The 19344-nt window shown below is 40.1% G+C and overlaps 1 protein-coding gene across 4 annotated transcripts in view; it reads right to left on the bottom strand.

Moving 5' to 3' along the window:
• furinb (furin (paired basic amino acid cleaving enzyme) b) overlaps positions 1 to 19344 on the bottom strand; it is a 68424-nt gene that overhangs the window by 27995 nt on the left and 21085 nt on the right. For all 4 annotated transcript variants that reach the window (XR_003461341.1, XM_019278997.2, XM_019279003.2 and 1 more), the window contains exons 3-4: positions 8178 to 8276; positions 1216 to 1311 (exon numbers count right to left, since the gene is read on the bottom strand). Coding sequence is in view for 3 of the 4 variants with exons in the window: in XM_019278997.2 (XP_019134542.2) it covers positions 1216 to 1311; positions 8178 to 8276 (195 nt within the window). In the remaining variant the exon portion in view is untranslated. The remainder of the gene's footprint in view (positions 1 to 1215; positions 1312 to 8177; positions 8277 to 19344) is intronic.

The following is a 19344-nucleotide window of genomic DNA, read 5'->3' as shown; positions in this document are numbered from 1 at the left end:
ATGAAGCTCAGCTCAACATTTGTACCATGATAAGTGAACGCTGGAGGTGAGAGAGATCCAGATAAACACATAAGGAAGAGAGAGGAATGGAAAAACATCACAGACAACCTTCGATGCCCCCTCCTCTGTTTCCTGCTGATTTTTCTCTACAGTGCATTACTCATGCATGGACACTGGATGTTTCAGTAAGTAGCTTTTTTTCCTGGATGTAGGCTTTATACTCACACAGGCACCATTCAAGTAAATGTTTCCTACATATAATTGTACCTCAACAAACCAAGATAAAAGCCCAACACATTAAGCTGTAATACTGAGACAAAACCTCAGCATCAGTGACATACACCTTAAGTTAAAACACCTTTGTTCTCCTCTCAAATCAGAGCTGTGTAGAATCAAGAAAAAGGGTTCAGACGGTTAGAGGTCTAATACTGAATGGCAGAGGTGGTTTCACAACCGCTATTCACTGGTGATTTATGTCTGGGATACTCAGTGTTGTCATTAATCCATTGCAGTGACAGAGGTGTTGTGCATATAAAAAAGGGAAACGGAGAGATTAGGGCAAATTGAAGCATCTCAGAAAAAAGCTGCAAATAACGTAACAAACATAGTGCCAGGACCATTTTCTATCAATGTTTCACAGGTGATGCAGCTTAGTAGTCGATCTGTCCTGACATTCAATTTTGCATTCAACTCACCATCCTGGGATGTGTTGTATTATACATTTTGCTGAGGAAAACCGTGTGCTAGTGGTGAAGATGTTGTAACTAAGCCCTTCAGGGTTAGTCCAAAAGACAGCAATTCAATTTATGCTTATCTGACTGACCATAAGGGAATTAATGACTTCTGCCATAGGAATAATGAATACATCTTTAAATCAGGTATGTTCACAAGCTTCCGCAGAGATTAAAAATACTCTGTGCTGTTCCGATCAGAGGCAGGCTGGTTCAACAAAGAGGCCTTCAATGAGTTTAATCAGAAATAACTGCAAACCAGAAATTTTGAATTCTGAATACAGAGAAGGACCTTCTCCATAGTTACGAAACCTGTGGAATACAATCATGAAAAATCACCTCATATTCAACTGACTGCACCTACATTGATTTTATACAAAAACAAGAATGCTACTGCAGGTAAACGTATTAATGATTTTTTCATATTGGTCATAATGACAGACTAATGCAGTCAAGGATTTAAAGATAAAAGATCATCACACACCAGGTACCACTGCTTTGGGAAATCGGGGTCTGTCGGGTCTTCGTAGACATCCCTCTTCTTCCTTTTTTTCACTACTTGCTGCTCAGCCCACAGCACCTGCAATATCCAGACACACACAGCACACACAAACACATGAAATTTATAGTTTACACAGTTCTCCTCACATGCTTTTGTGTCATTACTAATGTTCTAATTTCAGAAGTGTTGCAATGTCCCACAGACTGCAGACGTTGAAAACCCCGGCCCCAGCTGTGTTCAAAAAGTAATAACTAGAAAACGAGGCAGAGATGTGAAGCAAATCTAATTTATTTCAGTCCTGAGATGCAGGAGGAAAGTGGCACTGGCTACTGTACGGTGTTCCAGAGTAGAAGCCTTTGAAGTCCTGGAGGCGGCGGCAGTATGCACAGGATTTGGTTGCAGAGGGTGACAGTAATTGCTAATATCACACATCACAAATTAAATTTCATAGTTTTGTTTCTGACAAAAATAAAAATAAATAACTGAATAAATAATTTAAAAAAAAAAACAGTTCTCCTAACATGCTTGCCAAAAGCCACACGATAGAATATCATTTAATGTCTGTCCACTCGCCAAGGTTTTTGTCTGATCTTTCATGCTTGCATCGTGTTGTCGATATATTTGACAGGTATTTTGCTCTGTGAGCATGACTGCCAGTAGTAGATTAGTATTAGTGTATTTCACCACTTGAAAGATGGTATTTTCATAAAACTGGGCTGTTTATACAAGTGAAAGACTCAAATATTGTTTTAAGCATGACCAGAGAAAACATCCTAACCATCATATAAATTGCATGTATCTCTCGATCTGACTGTCCATTGTAGCGGATCTGTAAAAATGTGGATGTACAATCTGTAGTTCAAACAACAACCGTAGAGCCAGCAGACTTCCGCCTGCAAATGAGCTGGGAAGCTCTGAGTGCAGACAGCGTGTTCATTTGCATATACTACCCACGTTGTAATGACACAAAGCTGGTTGGAAATCGTCAGGTTCCCTTTAAATATTTTAGCACACATTACATAAATACTAGATGATAAAAAAAGAAATCTGAGAGCATTTGTCGTGTTACTCCAGCAAACCTACGGGTGAATGCAGCAGTGCCGCCTCCAGATGTGGCAAATGTGTTTTTTGGTTTTCCTTTCTTGAACATCTCTATCATCAGCAGACCCATCAGTCACCACCAATCTGTGGATAATGTCCAGACTACCAAATATTAATTTATTTATACTGATCAAAGTAATCTGATAAAGACTGGCACGTATGGGGTGAGAAATATCTTTCTGCTGCATATTAACAACATTAACATTAAGACAACATCTGATTTATTAGTGAACCTTGCTTTCTCAAACTCAAGTGTTCTTCTTGTAATTGTAAAACAACATATCTAAAAACTAACTTGGACTGATACTGTAGCAGAGGATATCTGCATAGATGGAGACACTTATCTTCCACTGCAGTTTAAGCAAATGCTGTTATGCATTACTATTGTCAGTGACAAATGCGTCCTTTGCTGATTTTTTGCTGAAGGTGACAAAGCTTAAAGTGGTTACACTTTTCTATCAAGAACACTCAAGTGAAGCGTGTCTAAACCTGTGAATTTCCCTTACAATGCCCAGCAGAGTCTGAGAGTGCGACTTGTTATTCGACTATTTCAGTTCTTTTCTGTCATTTTTTCCCCTTTTGTTTGTTGATGTCTAGTGTTGTTCCTGGTAGTGAGTATTCCCTATTTGCTTGAATTAATGATACCTTTTATTAAGCAGGTGGTCGGAATGAAAACATGCTCAGCACACTTATCAAGGGTGGTGTAGCTCCTAACTTAGTTGAAAACTTTGCCTCAGAGAATGAAGCAATTAACCTTATTCATGTGACCCTAGACTAATGAACATTTTTCTAATTTCATTACATTTATAACTGCACACGGCTGACCTTGTTGCACTGCACATCACATAATTATGAGAATAAAAATACAACTGGTGGACAAATCAGATGAAGCTCTGGATACAGCCATCTACTGTAAGATATTGTTTCAGTTCTATCGCCACTTACTGCAAATGCTTAAACATTATCACGTTTAACTCACAGCTTCTTTTTTTTTTAACATAACATCACCTGAGAAGAACTGGCATTTAATGCAACTGATAATTAAACTTTTCATCGCTTGAGAAAAAAATCGATATCTTCCTGAAGGCCAAGTCAGTGATAGAGAACTAATAAAACATAGAGATAGATACAGTATAAGAATCACCCTGGGGACTGGGACAAGGACAAAGAGTAGCCAAACAACCACACAAAGAAGCAATCATGAGACAAAAAGAAGGTGTGCACATGGCCTGAGTCTGTAATCCACAAGAGCAGCAAACGATTTGTTCCAACTCTTGTCAGTGTCCTGAGGGCTTTTGCTGTCTGATGACTAAAGAGAAGCCATAGCCTACTGGTATTGTTTGCAATGTAGAGACACTGGTAGAGAGACAGTCTGTACTTTCAGCTATAGATCTGTGCTCCTACGGTTTATAAGAAAGAAGATATGTTAAAAGGACAAGACGGGTGAATCCCAAGGAAAGACCAAAACCAACAATGAATTGATCGTACTAAATACTGTCTGTATATCCAAAGCCTAGTTATTCCTCTGTGTTATATATCTCCATTGTTGTCCAAAGACTATTAAAAACCCATCAGTGAGCCACACATTATGATGAACATGGGCACTGTTATTTATTTTCATACACGGTTCTGGTACTGTAAATCAGTGTCTCCTGGACCTCCCAGGCCTCCCCAAGGAGTCGCAATAATAATATATTTGAGCAGTCGCGTAATAATAAATAAATCAGAAAAATATATTTATGCTTTACTTTTTAGACATTCCTTTAATCTTTGATTTTTTTTGTTATTTTGTGAATTACTGGATCATTTTATTTCTTCAGGCCTCTAGAAATAATTCAAATAAAACAATCTGAGAGGAAAGAATAACCCATTCAGTCTGTCAGTTAAAACAGCTCACAACCCGCGGACATATGCAATCTGTGACAAAGGGTTCTGCCTTAAAAACTCCTTGGTGCACCAAATTGGCTGTCCCCAACAGATACATTATTTCCTCCAGTACCTCCTGTTATTCAAATCTAAACATTTACATCTTCAGTAGGAGCCAGTGGGCTTGGGGCTGAGTGCCACAGACAAGTGTGCAAGTCATAAAGTATTGTTGTACAGTACTAAAGTACCGTTGGATTTAGTATTACCATGGGATTTGTTGACAACAACAAAAATATAGAACATTACCAGCCTTATCCTTTAACAGTAAGGCTACAGCGCAGTAAATATACAAAACATTGGTACAGCCAGTGACTAACTTGGTTGCAAAACTGAGACAAATGGAGAGAGAGAGAGATGTACTGTCGGTTAAAGTCCCTCCGAAACACAGCATGCAGAAAGCTGCCTTACACTGCGGTTTGTACAAAACCAAGAGCAGCCACCCCAAAACAAATCGATTCTTTCCCCCATAGAGAAGGTGTGGGGTGTGGAGAGGAGATGACAAACAACCCTCACAAGCATAATGGTAAAAGCTTATGCAGCTGCCAATGTCATCTTGCCACTGTGTGATTATTCAAAGGGGACGGTGATAAGCGTCATGTTAGCACCACAGAGCAGAGGAAAAGAGACAAAGTGGGTAATGCGAGAGACAGCAGCCAGATTACAGAGAGGAGACACTGTAACAAGCTCAAAGCTTAGTAATGACTAATCCAAATCCAACCATTGTGTTTTCACTGCCTTTTGAATGTGTTTTCTTTCAGCCAGGTGAAGCAGAACGTTTTCTTCCCCATTTTACAGGGATCAGATGGTCTCATACACACACGAATATAAAAATGCACATTAATAAACACATGTTAACACAAACCCACTCACTAATGCTGTGTTGCTTTTGGCAGTGGTCAGGCTTTGCCTGAGGTTTGGTTTGTTTCTGATTGTGTGGGAGGGTGGATAACCCAGGGACAAACTGTTGCTCCTTAGCTAGAAATCTGATTCCCTGCATATCTAGGGGTTCAGTCATCCTGTTAACTACTGACTGAGACAAACCAGTGGGATTAGACACTGTTTTCAATTCAAGATGCTTTCTCTCTCATTTGGTATTGCCAAATGGCATATATAGTCTAAAGGAAACAGACAGTCTAGCCACAGTAAACCTCGCTTCCCATCTTCCAGATTAATTCTGGTTCTTGCCAGCTACCCCTTATGAGAATATGCACTTACGAATAGCTGTCTCTTATTACTCCTGTGGTTTTGCCAACATTTCATACTGCATTTTATCCCCTGCCATTGCACACAACTCTAAAATCCACTATAGCACATCATTAAATCCTCCTCTGTAACAATGACAAAATCCATACCTCTGTCACGGCCCATTCTAAATCTCATTTGTTGTTGATTTTGGAGGTCTCAAAGCAAATCTTATGACCACTTAAGTGCCACAGTACTCTACCACCTCTCAGGCACACCCTTGAACCCGTATGCTCTCAGAGCTTTGTTAACATCCATGTAGTCTGGCCCCTGACACAACTGGCCCCAGTGAATGTCACCATATCTCACTAATGATGTCTCAGGGCCTCAGAACTTGTCAGACCACATCAATCCTCTTTTCAGCCAGCTTGAGGGGCTTGGGAAAAACTAGAGAGTAGTCCTTGGGCTCTATTTACCAGGCTTACCTTGCTACAGATGGCCCAAATCTGTTCTCCCTTCTTAATTGCCCCCTTATTAGCACCAGTCAGGTACCTCTTAAGATGCTTTTAAATAGAAGCAATTATCACTGCTTCCGCCAGTGTTTTATATGTAAGTATGGCAGCAGTGTGTTGCTGAGTGGTAACAGCACAGAAAGAAAGGGGTCTGCACTTGTGTTCACCCACTGTTATTTGCTGCTGGGTTGACTAAACTATTGTACTTGCTTATGAGTTTGGTTTAGAAGCTTTGATCCAAAGTGACTTATAAGAAGTGCATTCATCTGTGTGGATACAACAGAAGAATCTAATCACAACCTGATCAACGCACATTGATTTCTTCATCAAATAACTGCCTCACAATGCTCCAAGTGCTACAGTTAGAAATATGGTTATTATTTTAATGAGTCAAGGGCCATTCTGGACAGATGAGTTTGCGACGGACACCGTGTACAGTTTGTGCTGACCTCATGTCAAGGGAGGCGGGGGGGTAATGCTGCAACTTCAAAGAGTCAGTTCAACCAAATCACAGAGAAATATATTTCCCTTTTACCCCAAATGCTTGACATGCAATGACATGTGATTTTATTATAGTTTTTGAGATTTTTTAGGTGAAGAGCATTTTCTTTGCAGCACCTGAAGCATATTGCGATTACGATAGAAGAACAACAACAATGCCTCTTTTCAGAATCAGTGTAAACTGAACTTTTCTACATTATTTTATCGAAAAAACTAAACACCCTGTTCACAGTGAAGTTTGTGGAGTATCCAAAAACGTTCTTACTAGGATCTGTACAGCATTTCCCCCCCACTCAGTTTCTGAATAACATTTCCTCCCATAACAGCTCAGGGTGAATAAAATCACCTAAGTTCAAGAACACAGCTTGCGAAAGACATTCTTAACTTAAAAAAGTACCATATAAACCCCAAATACACACATTTACACAAAGTGAAGAAGTATAAAGTTCATTTGAAAAATGTATTTGCCCTGTTTCCGACAAAATTTCTTCTGTGCAGTGTTGATTAGATAATATAAGCCAAATAATGTGAGCTTCTCATTTTGACTAAAATTACATTTCCCATATAGGTTATTAGCATATCTTCTGTTGCCTTCACAAGCCAGTGGTGTAATAATCTATAAATCCCACATCTTATTTCCATTTTTATGTACAATGAAACGTCTTTACAGATCATGTCTTGTGTTTCCTTGAGGATCATTTCTCTTGTGAGTTGACTCAGGCTGATGTGCTTTGATCTGAAGGCTGCTGGATTGCACACATTTAACTGCAATAAAGATTCAAGAGAAATGTGTTTAATCGGTGTTAAGAATGCTCTCCAAAAATAAACCAACAAATATGTTCCCAGTCAGTGCACAGACTTTATTATGTAAAGAACACTGGGAACATTTCTGAATACAGAGAAAGATTCTTGTTATTGATGAGGGTTCATTTCTAACAAGTGCTTTTTGCCCTCGTCCACTCTCTCATCTGGTTTCCATGGTCATACTCAAAATCACTGTCTGAGATAGAAAGAAAAAAAAAAACTTTTTGACAAGAGTATAATTCTCTTCAGTTTAAGAAATAAAATCCATATATTTTTTTATACCTACAATTGACTGATGGCGGATCATGCCAAATCTTTCTCCTGTGACGAACAGTGCAAACATAATAAGGATATAGGTCTGGCAACGCAAGACTGCTCATCTCTTAATCCCCTAACTTCCTTCACTATGTTGGCATTTCCATGCTGACTCAACTACATCTGGTATACACAGAAACTGAGATTTTGCAGAGCTACAGTATGCCAAGTTTAAACTGGTGGTTGGGCTGTATGTAAATTCAGAACCAGATGTCAAAATGATATTCAGGGATGGAAATTGTCCATGTTTTTGGATGTTAGACTGATGAATGCCAATTTTCCTCTCCAATTAACATTTAGGTGCAAATAATGATTTAACAAGACTGGAGAAACAGCAAGCCAAACACAGAGACACTCCCAGCTGTTGTTTGGGAGGGTTTCGTGTTGCATATTTACAGCTATATTGTACCTCAGATTAGGTCAGGGGGACAGATGGAAGGACTGGCGTGGACTAAAAAGATTGCAGAGTTTGACAAGCTGTCATTGATGCTGGCATCCTTTTCTCTTGTGATGTACACAATCTCTGTTTGTAATTCAATCTCACTTTTGGCCTTGTGTTGCCAACATGAAGTTCTGCAATGTGGGAGCCGACATCTGTCTTACCTGTGGTTCCTTTTGCAGTCTGTTGTGCATCCCCCTGTGGCCAGACAAAGCCCTCTTTTCCACGGCATGATGCCTGAAGTGATAATAATCTCCAAAAACCTGCACAAACACAAAGGGAAAGGCAATGAGTTCACCTGCGGCAACAGGGTGGACAGATTACATTCTGTGCTCAACAAGGCATTCATGTGCACACAAGCAAATGTGCAGATAATGTTCATTTCAGTAAGAGTTTTAACAGTTCATATGGACATTGGAGTCTGACATTTTCTGTTGGTATTCAAAGCTAAGTGAGTATTACTGCACAGAAGAGTAGAAAGAGTACATCTTTACTCTATCAAAGACCAAAAAAAAACAACAACACAATTTTGTTTGCACCGAAAAACATCATGTCTTTTGCCAGTGAAGAGCGGTAAAAGACATATGAGAGTTATAGTTGTTGAACACAGAAAATGGGTCTCTTATTATTGATTAAATGTGCTGCACAAATTTCCACGAGCAAGTAGAGTAAGAAATCTATTGAACAGAACCAAGATTCTTGTTTCAGCTTTTCACAAAATTATAGAGAATCTTATAAAGAATCTGTCTATTCACTGAGCAACAAAACCTAGATGAACAGGAGGTAACCTAGAAGAAGACTTCGGCTCTGCAGACTGGAATAAATGTCAGACACACACACAGAATACTATCCATTATACAACTGCTGATGGACACTATCTATGAAAAATAATTAGACACATCCATTAGTGGTAGAGTCACTTCAGAGTTGTAGCATTCCACTGTCACTGGTCCTTCACACGTCCTGCTCATAAAAGAGCTTTTAAGGACAAGTGGTTTGGTGACAGCTATCACCAAACTGGCCAAAACCTCAGGAAGCATTGTTCTTAAGTGGCACACCCTGTATCTCCCCAAGTCATGGTCAAGGACAACTGACCTGAGAGCAAGACAAAAATAACCCAACAAAAGGTGGAGGAAGGGGAAGATGAGGAGCAGCCCGACCACTCTTTACATGGGTATTCACAAGAGAGAAGCCTCCATTTGAAGAGGACGCATTGCAATCTGTACAGTAGCGCCACTGGGGACTGGCTCACCTTCACAAGCCCAGTGGAGCGGAGGAAGAGAGGGTTGGAGAAGAGGAGGGAGGGGGGAATGACGAAAGGATGGGCGATGGTGGGGGCTGCGTAGGGTTTGACAGGCCGACCAGGCAGGATGGATGTGTGTGAGGAGGGAGAAGAGCAGACGCAGCAGGATGGAATGCTCTCCTGGGGCTGCAGGCTGATTCTGCCGGCTGGCTGTCTGCGAGCCGACCAGACTGGAGGATGGAGCTCAGAGGCCTAGTCTGGCAGCGCAGATATGAGGCTGCCAGCTTAGTGCCGGCCAATTTGACTTCATTTCTCAGATATTTGTAATTAATTGCTGTAATAATTTCCACATAAACCAAGTGACCATTGTTGTTAAGTATTAAACAAAAAAATCCCCTTGGATTTGCATGCAATTATGTGTGGAAAACAAGAATAACGGTCTTTGCGGTGCAAGCCAAACTTTATTTCCTGACACAGGTAAAATATTTTATGTCTTCAAGTCAAGTAATATATGATAATTATCATTAAACTCTCAGATATCAAGCAGATATAAATGTCAAATGGGCAATATAATATAGATTAAGTAATATAGTTAATCGTACTGGACAGAAAGGTGAATTCATCTGACTACAACAGCATACTCTCCTTGGGGATACTGTTGTGCAAAGTCCTCAGTTGATGCAGACTTTGTGGCATCGTCAGTAAATTAGACGCTCAGCGACTCTGACCTTACACACACCCCGGCCTCGAAAAATAACGTCAAAGCCACGCAAAAGGAAATGGCCTCTGAATGATGCAAGACTGAGGTGTGACCTGGGAAAATTAATGAGACCCACTTTCACATTGATTGCGGCAGGGCAGAAAGCTAATTTGTGCTGCACCGGGGTGGCTTTTCTGTGGGACAAACCTATTTCCTAGAGTGCTGATGTCCTCATTTAGACCAGGAGTCTGTGGGTCTTGGGAAATTGAAATGGAGATAGAAATGTTGGTGTAGCTGCCTATAAGTGTGGCTGACTCATGCCTCTCTACAGTCTGAACCTGGGTGAATCATATGGTGTGTGAGCACGCGTGCCAGTGATAATAATTGAGAGCACTGAGGGTCATTAGTCACCCTGCCAGTATGCTCTGAGTCTGCATTAGAGGCATACTGCCCTTTATACTCCCCACAGGGCAGTGCCAGAAGTTGCTATCTCATGTACTTCTTCCTTTAGTCGTTTCGCTCCCATCTCCATCCTGTCTATACCTCCGTGTTGAACAGAAGTCAGCTATCTGTAATTAAACTAAATTAATTAAGGTTGTTTCACTTGCATAGGGTCACTAATATAATACATGATCTCTAAAATATGAAGAGTAATGAAACACTAACAAAAACGGAGAACTGAGTTGAAGAACATTTGTGATTTTAAGACAGACCCAGACGTTTCCCTCAGGCTAATTCCAAATCTGTCCATTGTTGACTTGAAGAGCCCTTGCAAGCTTCAGAAAAGTATTTCCAGTGGCATGTCGGTAAGTAGAGCAAGTATGAAAAAGGGACAACAAGACAGCAGTGTTGACATCATGCACCCTACTAAACGTGTTCAATAACATATTATATGTGAATCAAGGACAGGCTAACAATAGGCTGGCTGAGAGAAGGATTTTAATCTAAGGTTTTTAGAGGCTTTAGAGAGTATGATGGATGTATGTACAGAAAATAGGAGCATAATGTGGAACAAGACTTCAGTTGACTTCGGAGTGGTGTATAGTCAAGTTTCAAAGAAGCGTATTATCCCCCTTTTACATCATCCAAAAGAATATTTCACTAAAGCTTATGTTCTCAGACAGTGAAAGAACAGACAACAGAACAACTCCAGTGAAAGCTGCCTTTGTAATGCATTTTCAGATACAGTCTAAGGACAATAAATTAGTTTTTTTCTGCCTTCGAAAGACCAGAGCTCCAAAGACCTCACATTTAACAGGGGTCATGTTTCAAATTCTAAGATCCGCTGAGATTCTCTTGAAGCCTGGTGCTGCTTTTGTTGGCTGAGTGACGAATCTACAATCGTTATCAGCTTGCAGCTGCAACATGTAGGACCAGATATCAGCAGCATGAAGTATGACGTTTTCTGACTAATAAACTTAATGACACAAGAGACCTTTTGGCAAACATTTTTCATCTTTAATTACTTTTATTAGCATTATTGAAATAAAAACTAATTTCATACTGCAGATATAGATCTCCGTCAGAAACATAAAAATGCTTACAATTAAGACTGCAATATTTTTACATGACATTTCATATCACACTTATATATTATATCATTACTTATATATAGAAAAATACAGTAACTCCCTAGCTCAAGAACAATGTGCTACTTTTATCACAGACCTGTATTCTGTGTGAACTTTAGCTGGCTTAGGCAATAGGCTGGTGTGTTGCTTTTATTTGATTTATAATGGTGCTCGGCTCAGATCAGCTAAAAAAAAAAATAAAAAAATAAAAAAAAATCTTTTAGGTCACAATGGTCATACATGATAATGGTGACTACAAGGCTGAAAAATACTGCACAAAAGCCCATGACGCATCTGCAGCTTGCACAATGGGACTACCCTCTCTTGCGGTGGGATTTGCAGAATCTGAGTCCTCAAGCATGGCCACCGAGACTGAACCCTCTTAAATTCTTATTATGATGGTAATCAGCATTTAGCATGGAAAAATATTCCTCTATGTCTGCTCTTGGTTGGAATCCCTGGTTCAGCCCAGAGAAGAACATGATTTCTGTGAAACAACATTATTTATGAACTTAGATTTGCCCAAATTAGGTTCATCTGATGTGAATGTCAAGTAGCTAAAATCTGTAATTTGAACAACTTTGAACTCCCACGACTGTGCAGTTGTGTGAGACAGACAGATGTGGGAGTCTACACGTTGTCTGAGTCTGAGTGCAGCTGACATTAAGATCGCTTATCAAAAGCTTTCTGCCAGTCCGAGAGCTATGCGAATCATCAAAGAGGCGCCAACCAGTTGCATGCTGTGTTTTTTTTAAGCATTTCTTCAGCCCACTCATGACATCAATGTTTCATTTTTGATTTTTATTTCTCTAATAATCTTTTACCTAACTTATTTTTTCTATGTTTCATTGCTGCCGGGCAATGAAAGTTAAAAAGACTGTTTACCACAGCATGTTCCATATCAGAGGTCACTCTCATGGTATTTTTCTACCCTCCACTGGGGAATTTAAGCTCTCTGCTGACGTTATCAGTCAGAGTGGTTGTTAGACTTCAAGGTGACTGAAAGTAATGTCACGGTGTGTCTCCTACATCCCATATTCTCCTGTGTCTTGTCCTGGTCTTTTCTATGGTGGCTGCCTTGGTCTCTAGCCTCCTCCTGCCACAGTTGTTAAGTCAATATTGGCTATCAGGGATTGGCTTCAGATCAGTGGTGCCGCAAACAGAAATGGAGCAAGCTTTCACTGAGCTGTAACCTAATGTTATTTCATAGTGCTGTGTATGTGGATGCAAGTGTTTAGGCAACTCCCCAGTGTTCCAAACTGATTTGAAATGAGGGAAAGTTTCCTTTTCACTCTCATCGAATCAAGGAAAGGCGAGGATAAAATTATGCACTGCACTTGTTGAGAAATGTCTGAAATGTGTTTCGTGCCAGACACGCTGCAGTTGCATCAAGTGATAGGCAATGGAAAAGGTACATAATAAAATCTAATTTTTCTTATCACCGAACTAAAATTCTGCACGGAGACTCCAAAGAATTCCAATATTCAGAGAAGTGGTAGTATAAAATCAAAGTTCATGCGTGTACTCAAGCCAACTAATGCAATGATACACTATGAGTGTTTGTATCCATTCAGCATTGGAACAGAATACAGATATTAGTATTCAGCATAGGAGTGGAAAAAGCCCACTACGTTTATATCGACTGTGAGAGAGTCCCACATTAAGTGTATTCCCTTAAGCTTAAGCAAAGTGCACAGAGGCAAATCCACCTTATTGGAACTGCCGTCAATCAGACCCATCTTTCAAGGAAAAACGCAAGCAATCAATGGTTGGTAAGAGACACAGCAATAATGGTAATTCGCTCTTAACACCAAGCGCCTTAATTCACAGCCTGTGATACACGGTTCCAAAAGCCTTGATGGAAGTTGCTACAGTAGGCACATAAATGTGAAACACAATGCTCTTCTGCTCCTCTGTACAGTAGCAGGCACTCAGACGTAGCTTCTATTGCACATCTGAGATAGAAATGTCAGCGCCACAGCAGAGCTCATTGATTACCACACAGCTCTCCAATCCTTTCTTTCCTCCCGCCTTTCTTTTTAACATGCCTTTCCCTTTATTTGTGTAGCTTATTCGCACAAAAGGCACGTCGACGCAGACCCCTACAGAAATGGGAGCTTTCTTTGTTGCTTGCAGTTATAAAAAGGTGTTGTTGTGCATTAGTATATCGCTGTATTTGCTGTTGGGCTAATGAAACAGTCGTGTTATGATCGTCCACTGAGCCACTGGGTTGCCATCTTTTAGACTAATTACAGCTGAAACTCTAGGGTTCCGCTTAGTGGGAGAAGCTCATTATTTTACTCTGAAATTGAGGCTAATTGAGTGTTTTCAAATAAAGGGTAATTATTTGTTTGCATCTTAGCTCTGATTCTGCATGTTGCCCGCCTTGGCCACCACAAGAGACTTGTTGTCTTGGGAAATAGCTGAGCCACAAAAAAAATGTTCTGGCTAATTATATGGATGAATAGCAAAGATTTAACAAAATGCTCATGAGGAACGTACCTGTAATCGTGGTGAAATAACAGGACAGAAGCAGAAAAAAACAGATTTGCAGATTTTTTCATTTTCCCCCCCCAATAAAACTAAAGAAGCCTTATTCAAGCAGTTGTGGGCAAAGCACAAAGACTTTGAAGGTAAAGAGATTGTAAATCAATGTGTGTCCAGCCAGACCTATTCCTATTCTGGGAGAGTATGACACTGTAAGAATATAAAAGAAAAGAGAGAAATGAAAGCGAGGTAGGAGAAAGGAAAATATCACACGAGAATAGATGAATGGAGAAGGAGGCAAACTAAGTTTGAAATGGTTACAGAAGGCATGCGTCATGGACACCAAGGTAGCAGGAATGTACAGTCCCTACTTATGCCTGACCTTTGGCTAATATTACCATAAAACTAAATTTATACAGTTCTGTCACAGTAAATGACTACTGCCTTGTAATTCTTATCAATGATGATATCACCCTCTGTGATTTTATGCCTGAATAAAACATGGTGAATCTACACGGCATCTCTTATGCCTTGATCCAAAGGGTTTAGAGTATTAAACCAGAAAATTAAATGACCCGAGAATATGAATTCTCGCATTGGCTGTAGACATAGAAAAAGTACCATTCCCGATGTAACTTATCTCTGCGGTGTGATTTTTCAGAGAGCAGATAAGGGACAGAGCTGGGAGAGGAGGGCTTATCAAAAACACACACACACACACACACTTTACAAAATTACATGCAGAGTAAAGGTACACCATCGCTCAGTCAGACCGTGCTCAGTGACACTGATCCATCCAGCCAGCATCTCGAACTTGCAAACATGATGGTGTTCAAAGTATTTCACACATCTGCACACAGGCACACACAGCCCCACATGCCAACATGCACACTACAGAGATTCTCAGCTCTGGCCTTGAGAAAGGACGACTGAGAGAGATTAAAAAAAAAAAAAAAGACCTTGCATGAGAGAGGGTGTGTGAGAGAGAGACATATTAAATATTTCAGATAACTCCTTGCTTTTCTTTTTTAATTTTGAGATTTATCCCACTAGGGTGATTCTCAAGTCTCAGATCCTTGTCTTGGTCGGAGAAATGTCACCAAATTAGTGAACACCAACTTTAAACTATGCTTCACTGAAGCAAGAAATATTCATGGAGTCAAAGGATGGTTGCTTTTTTTTTTTGCAGTACTCCAGCACATTATTGTTGCTGGTTTTAACTTGGTCTTTCAAGCCTAGGGGTGAAGGAGGCTACACATCTCTCCATGCAATGCTGCTCACTGAACAAGAAATAAGTGACAGAGAACAAAAGAGAGGAGAAAAAAAAACAGAAGAGAGAGGCTGGGAGATAGAGTAACCTGGATTCAAACACATTGGTAAACACAATCTTTGCTGAAACTGGGGCCACAAGGGGCATCTTCCTTTTACCATGAGGAAAAACAGCAGAAGACTTGATATATGAAAACATCTTCGGCGGAAAGCAAAGGATTGAGATCAAACAGGGCTAATTTCCAAGCCGTTGGGATTGGAGTAGAGTGCACAGACATGTGGAACACATGAACAGCATCAGCGCTCTCTGGATCTAAAGAAGCAACGGAAACAAATGTGCCACCACGTCGAGTGAATCTGACAAAGAGCTTAGGCAATGAAGCTGCGAAATATGCAAATGAGGAGAAAAGATGCATTAATAAAAATAAAGGAGAAAAAAACTCTTTAAAACTGTAAATCTTCTGAAATATTGAACGTGTTACAGTGTTTAGTATTCAAAAGGTGTTGTGCTGTTCAAGTAGAACCTGAGTGCTGTTGGCCTTTAGTTTATGCCTGGAGGCATCATGTCGCCTTGATTGCCATGTCATAAAAATTTTAAAGCAATTCTGATCTGTGCTGAACAACACACGCTGCACTTGACTCTGTCATGCAAAAAAACACAATCTTTCCCTCCTCCTACTCCTACTCCTCCTCCTCCTCCACTCATTTATGTTAATAGTGCCCTTGTGCTTCAGCCTGACTTTGTTTCCACCTGTTGTCCGCAGAGTCATGGAACAGAAGACTTTCCCAAATAATGAAAAGCATGCTATTTGTTAGTACAGTAACTACAGCCCATGAAAAATCAATGTGAGGAGCACTCAAAGGGTTGTCCTATTGATTTTTCATAGACGCAGATCAGTCAATCTATCAATGGCTTGCGAGAGGGGAGGCAGGAGCATTGAAAGAGGCACCGTGGGTGTACAGCAGGAGTGATGGAGTACTGAAAATCAAAACGTCCTCTGCCTAGAATGTGCCCTCCACTTCAAGGGCTCAGCTCTGAAAATCGAAGCTGTCAACACCTTGAGACATACATCAAGAGCACGCAATCTTACCACATGGAGAAACAAAACCTGAGATAGAAAAATCACGTTACACTGTCACTTAAACATCACAAAGCGATGGGGAAACACCTGGGCGCACTCACACCTTTACCTCTGTCTTCTGCTCTTCATGTGAGATGAGGTCAGTAAAAAAAAAAAAAAAACAGACAAAGACTAGCCTCCAGCTGTCCCCCTTGGCTCATTCCTCAGACGGAGGCCTCTTTAAGAATGCCAGGGTTCTGTGAGGCTGCTGGATTATTCATTTGCGGAGTGTAACTCAGCCCACTGCTCTTTTCCACATCACCTACTGTATGCTGAATTCCCTGGGGTGAGAACAGCCCCTGTCAGGCTCCGTCACCCTAGTTTCAGGAACTGAAGTAAATAGGTTCCACTTCCTTTTCCATTCAGGACTCGTCAGTGTAATTCCTTTACTCTTTCATCACCCCACCACCCCCACCCTCCACTTCTTCCATCTATTAATACTGACACGTTCAGTGCTTACATTTTATCCCTCTCTTCATGAGATCCTTATTAAATCATGTCTTCCTATCTGCTAAACTGGGAGACCTCCTGACAGATTCAGGCTGCGTGTTAATGCAAATGATCACATTTTTATCTACAGCACAAAGTGCCTTATATTTCGAGGACGTTATGGATTCTATGTTTATAGCATTTTCATTAGGTGCTGTGGTGTTTTTGTTTTTACTTTGCCTGCACAGCTGAGCATTTTGGCGACGCGTCACACACTGCAGTGGGTCCAAAGGCGTAGAAGGTTCAGTGTGTCACTGGCAATCCAGCGGTGCACTGCAATTTCAGTGTCAAGATTGTGCTGTCTGCTGCCGGTCTGGTTAGACAGGGTCAGCAGCACTATGTCCATGGCCATCTATTCCACAGTCCCTTTGTCATTTTAACAGATGGAAGGTGCACACCATATAAACCTCTCCCAAAACCACACAAAGCCTGTTTTTCAATTGTGTGGCTTTTTTTTTTTTCATTTTAGACAGAAAAGAAGAAAAACACATTTATTCAGATTACAGCAATAATACCAGCAACGTCGAGTTAAGATTTGATTCTTCTTCACAACCTGCAAAACACTATCATCATTTTATAACCTAAATTAATAATAATAATTAAAAAAAAGCAACAACAATATTACTCTCAAATATATGTGTCTACGGTGTTGATCATTGTTATTCCAAATGAATACCAGTACACACAGAAACCATGGTAACCGCCAGACTTTCTTTAAAAATCTTAAAAAGAGACATCATTTAACCTTGGCAGCATATCTGGGCTACAGTATATTAGCACCTGTGACTTTCCACTTGCCATATGACAGTTTTTATGATTAGCTGAGATCATTCAAACTCCTGACACTCCACTGATAATATATGATAATTCATTCTTTCTTATTCCAGTCTGTTGCCATGTGTGGCACATTCGAATGTGCTCTGTGCCCTCCGCCTTAGTTCACAAAATTAGCACGTCTGTGCATTTCTGAGCTGCCTCAGAGGTTTGAGGGTGAGCACGTGTGTTGAGCAGATCAAAAATTAGAAGACCCCTTTTAAGACAGAGATGAATAGTAATGCATCTTTTTTTGATAATTGTGCCAGTTACAGCTTTTAATCTTTTCCAATAAGAAAGCAAAAAGTTTTTGACTAGCATATGTGATGAAGATAAACACATTTTTATACACAAAACATCTGTCATCTCGCAAATTAAGTTTTCTCTAGGGCATAAGTGTTTAATGTTGCATTTCACAAACAGCTGCACAACAACTGTCTAAAAATAGAAAACCTAAGATCAAAGAATAACTGCACAGCTTAACACAGTTTTGATAAGTGCTCTGTACTTTTTGAGTGCTGACTAAATTGTGTGCAGAGATCTGATATGCAGCCTTATTGATGAGCGGTAATAATATGAAATGACACCTCAATTATATTCTTCTTTCAATCTGTGCATGTGCTGCCATAGATTTCCACATACACGCACTGCTGTACACACTAGAGGTGCAATGTTGAATAACATTCACTGTTTAATGAATTTTACAATTACTTTATAATTTCATTTTCTTCAAAGCAAGATAAAAAGATAAAATAGTGTTCAATTTCCATGACAAAACCTCCAAAAACCTCGTCTTCCAAGTGGTCTAAAATGCCTGTGGTACAAACACTAACACTCCCCAAATGTTCTGAGCTCACAGCCCAGCTAACCATCACAGCTAACATTAGATAACAGCTATAATCTGAAAAAACTTACTTTACTGTCCATCAGAAAACAGTAAATTATTGAGAGTTTAATGCAGACAAGCCAGAGGACATCAGAGAGAAAACCAGAAAATATTTTCCCCCATTAAAATATGATCCAACTTCAACAAAATCAGTGAAATAGGAAATGACAGAATGACAAAATAGGGAATGACAGAGGCAGCATTCACCTGATTACACTTTATTGTAGCATCAAAATCATTTAGAGTCTATTATTTTATGGTAGAAAAGTTATGTTAATTTAAATGTGCAGCCCCACTTTGGATAAAAACAAGTGAATTTTGCCTGAACCATTAAAGAGATTTCTCTGTATTATACAAAGCAGTGCTTTGAAATATAACAACTAAATGTGATGAAAAAACACGACATATCAGTATCATCTCATCTCAGCAGCAGTGGGACAGTTCCACAGATGTACACGTTGTACTGATCAGATTATTACGTGCTCTGAATTAGAAGAATGTAATTATACGATACAGCACAACACATTCTTACATTGCTTGTGCACACCAGTGAAATAGCAGACCCTTCACAGTGGCCTCAGAGATCAAGAGCAAGATTCAAGTCTGCAGTTCCCTCTGTTCGTTCCCCAAGAGGGAGCCAGGCCACAGCAATGGAACTAAAGCAGCAAGGGAGGAGGGGTATGTGTTACTTTGAACCAGGGCACGATCAGATTCATGGAACATTAAGCCCCTTCCTTAAACCACCAAGGCAC

The sequence above is a fragment of the Larimichthys crocea genome, chromosome XXI (assembly GCF_000972845.2).
Source record: "Larimichthys crocea isolate SSNF chromosome XXI, L_crocea_2.0, whole genome shotgun sequence".
Taxonomy (NCBI): Eukaryota; Metazoa; Chordata; class Actinopteri; family Sciaenidae; genus Larimichthys; species Larimichthys crocea.
Note: the sequence above shows the minus strand (reverse complement) of the source record. Positions and strands in the feature narration are given on the sequence as shown.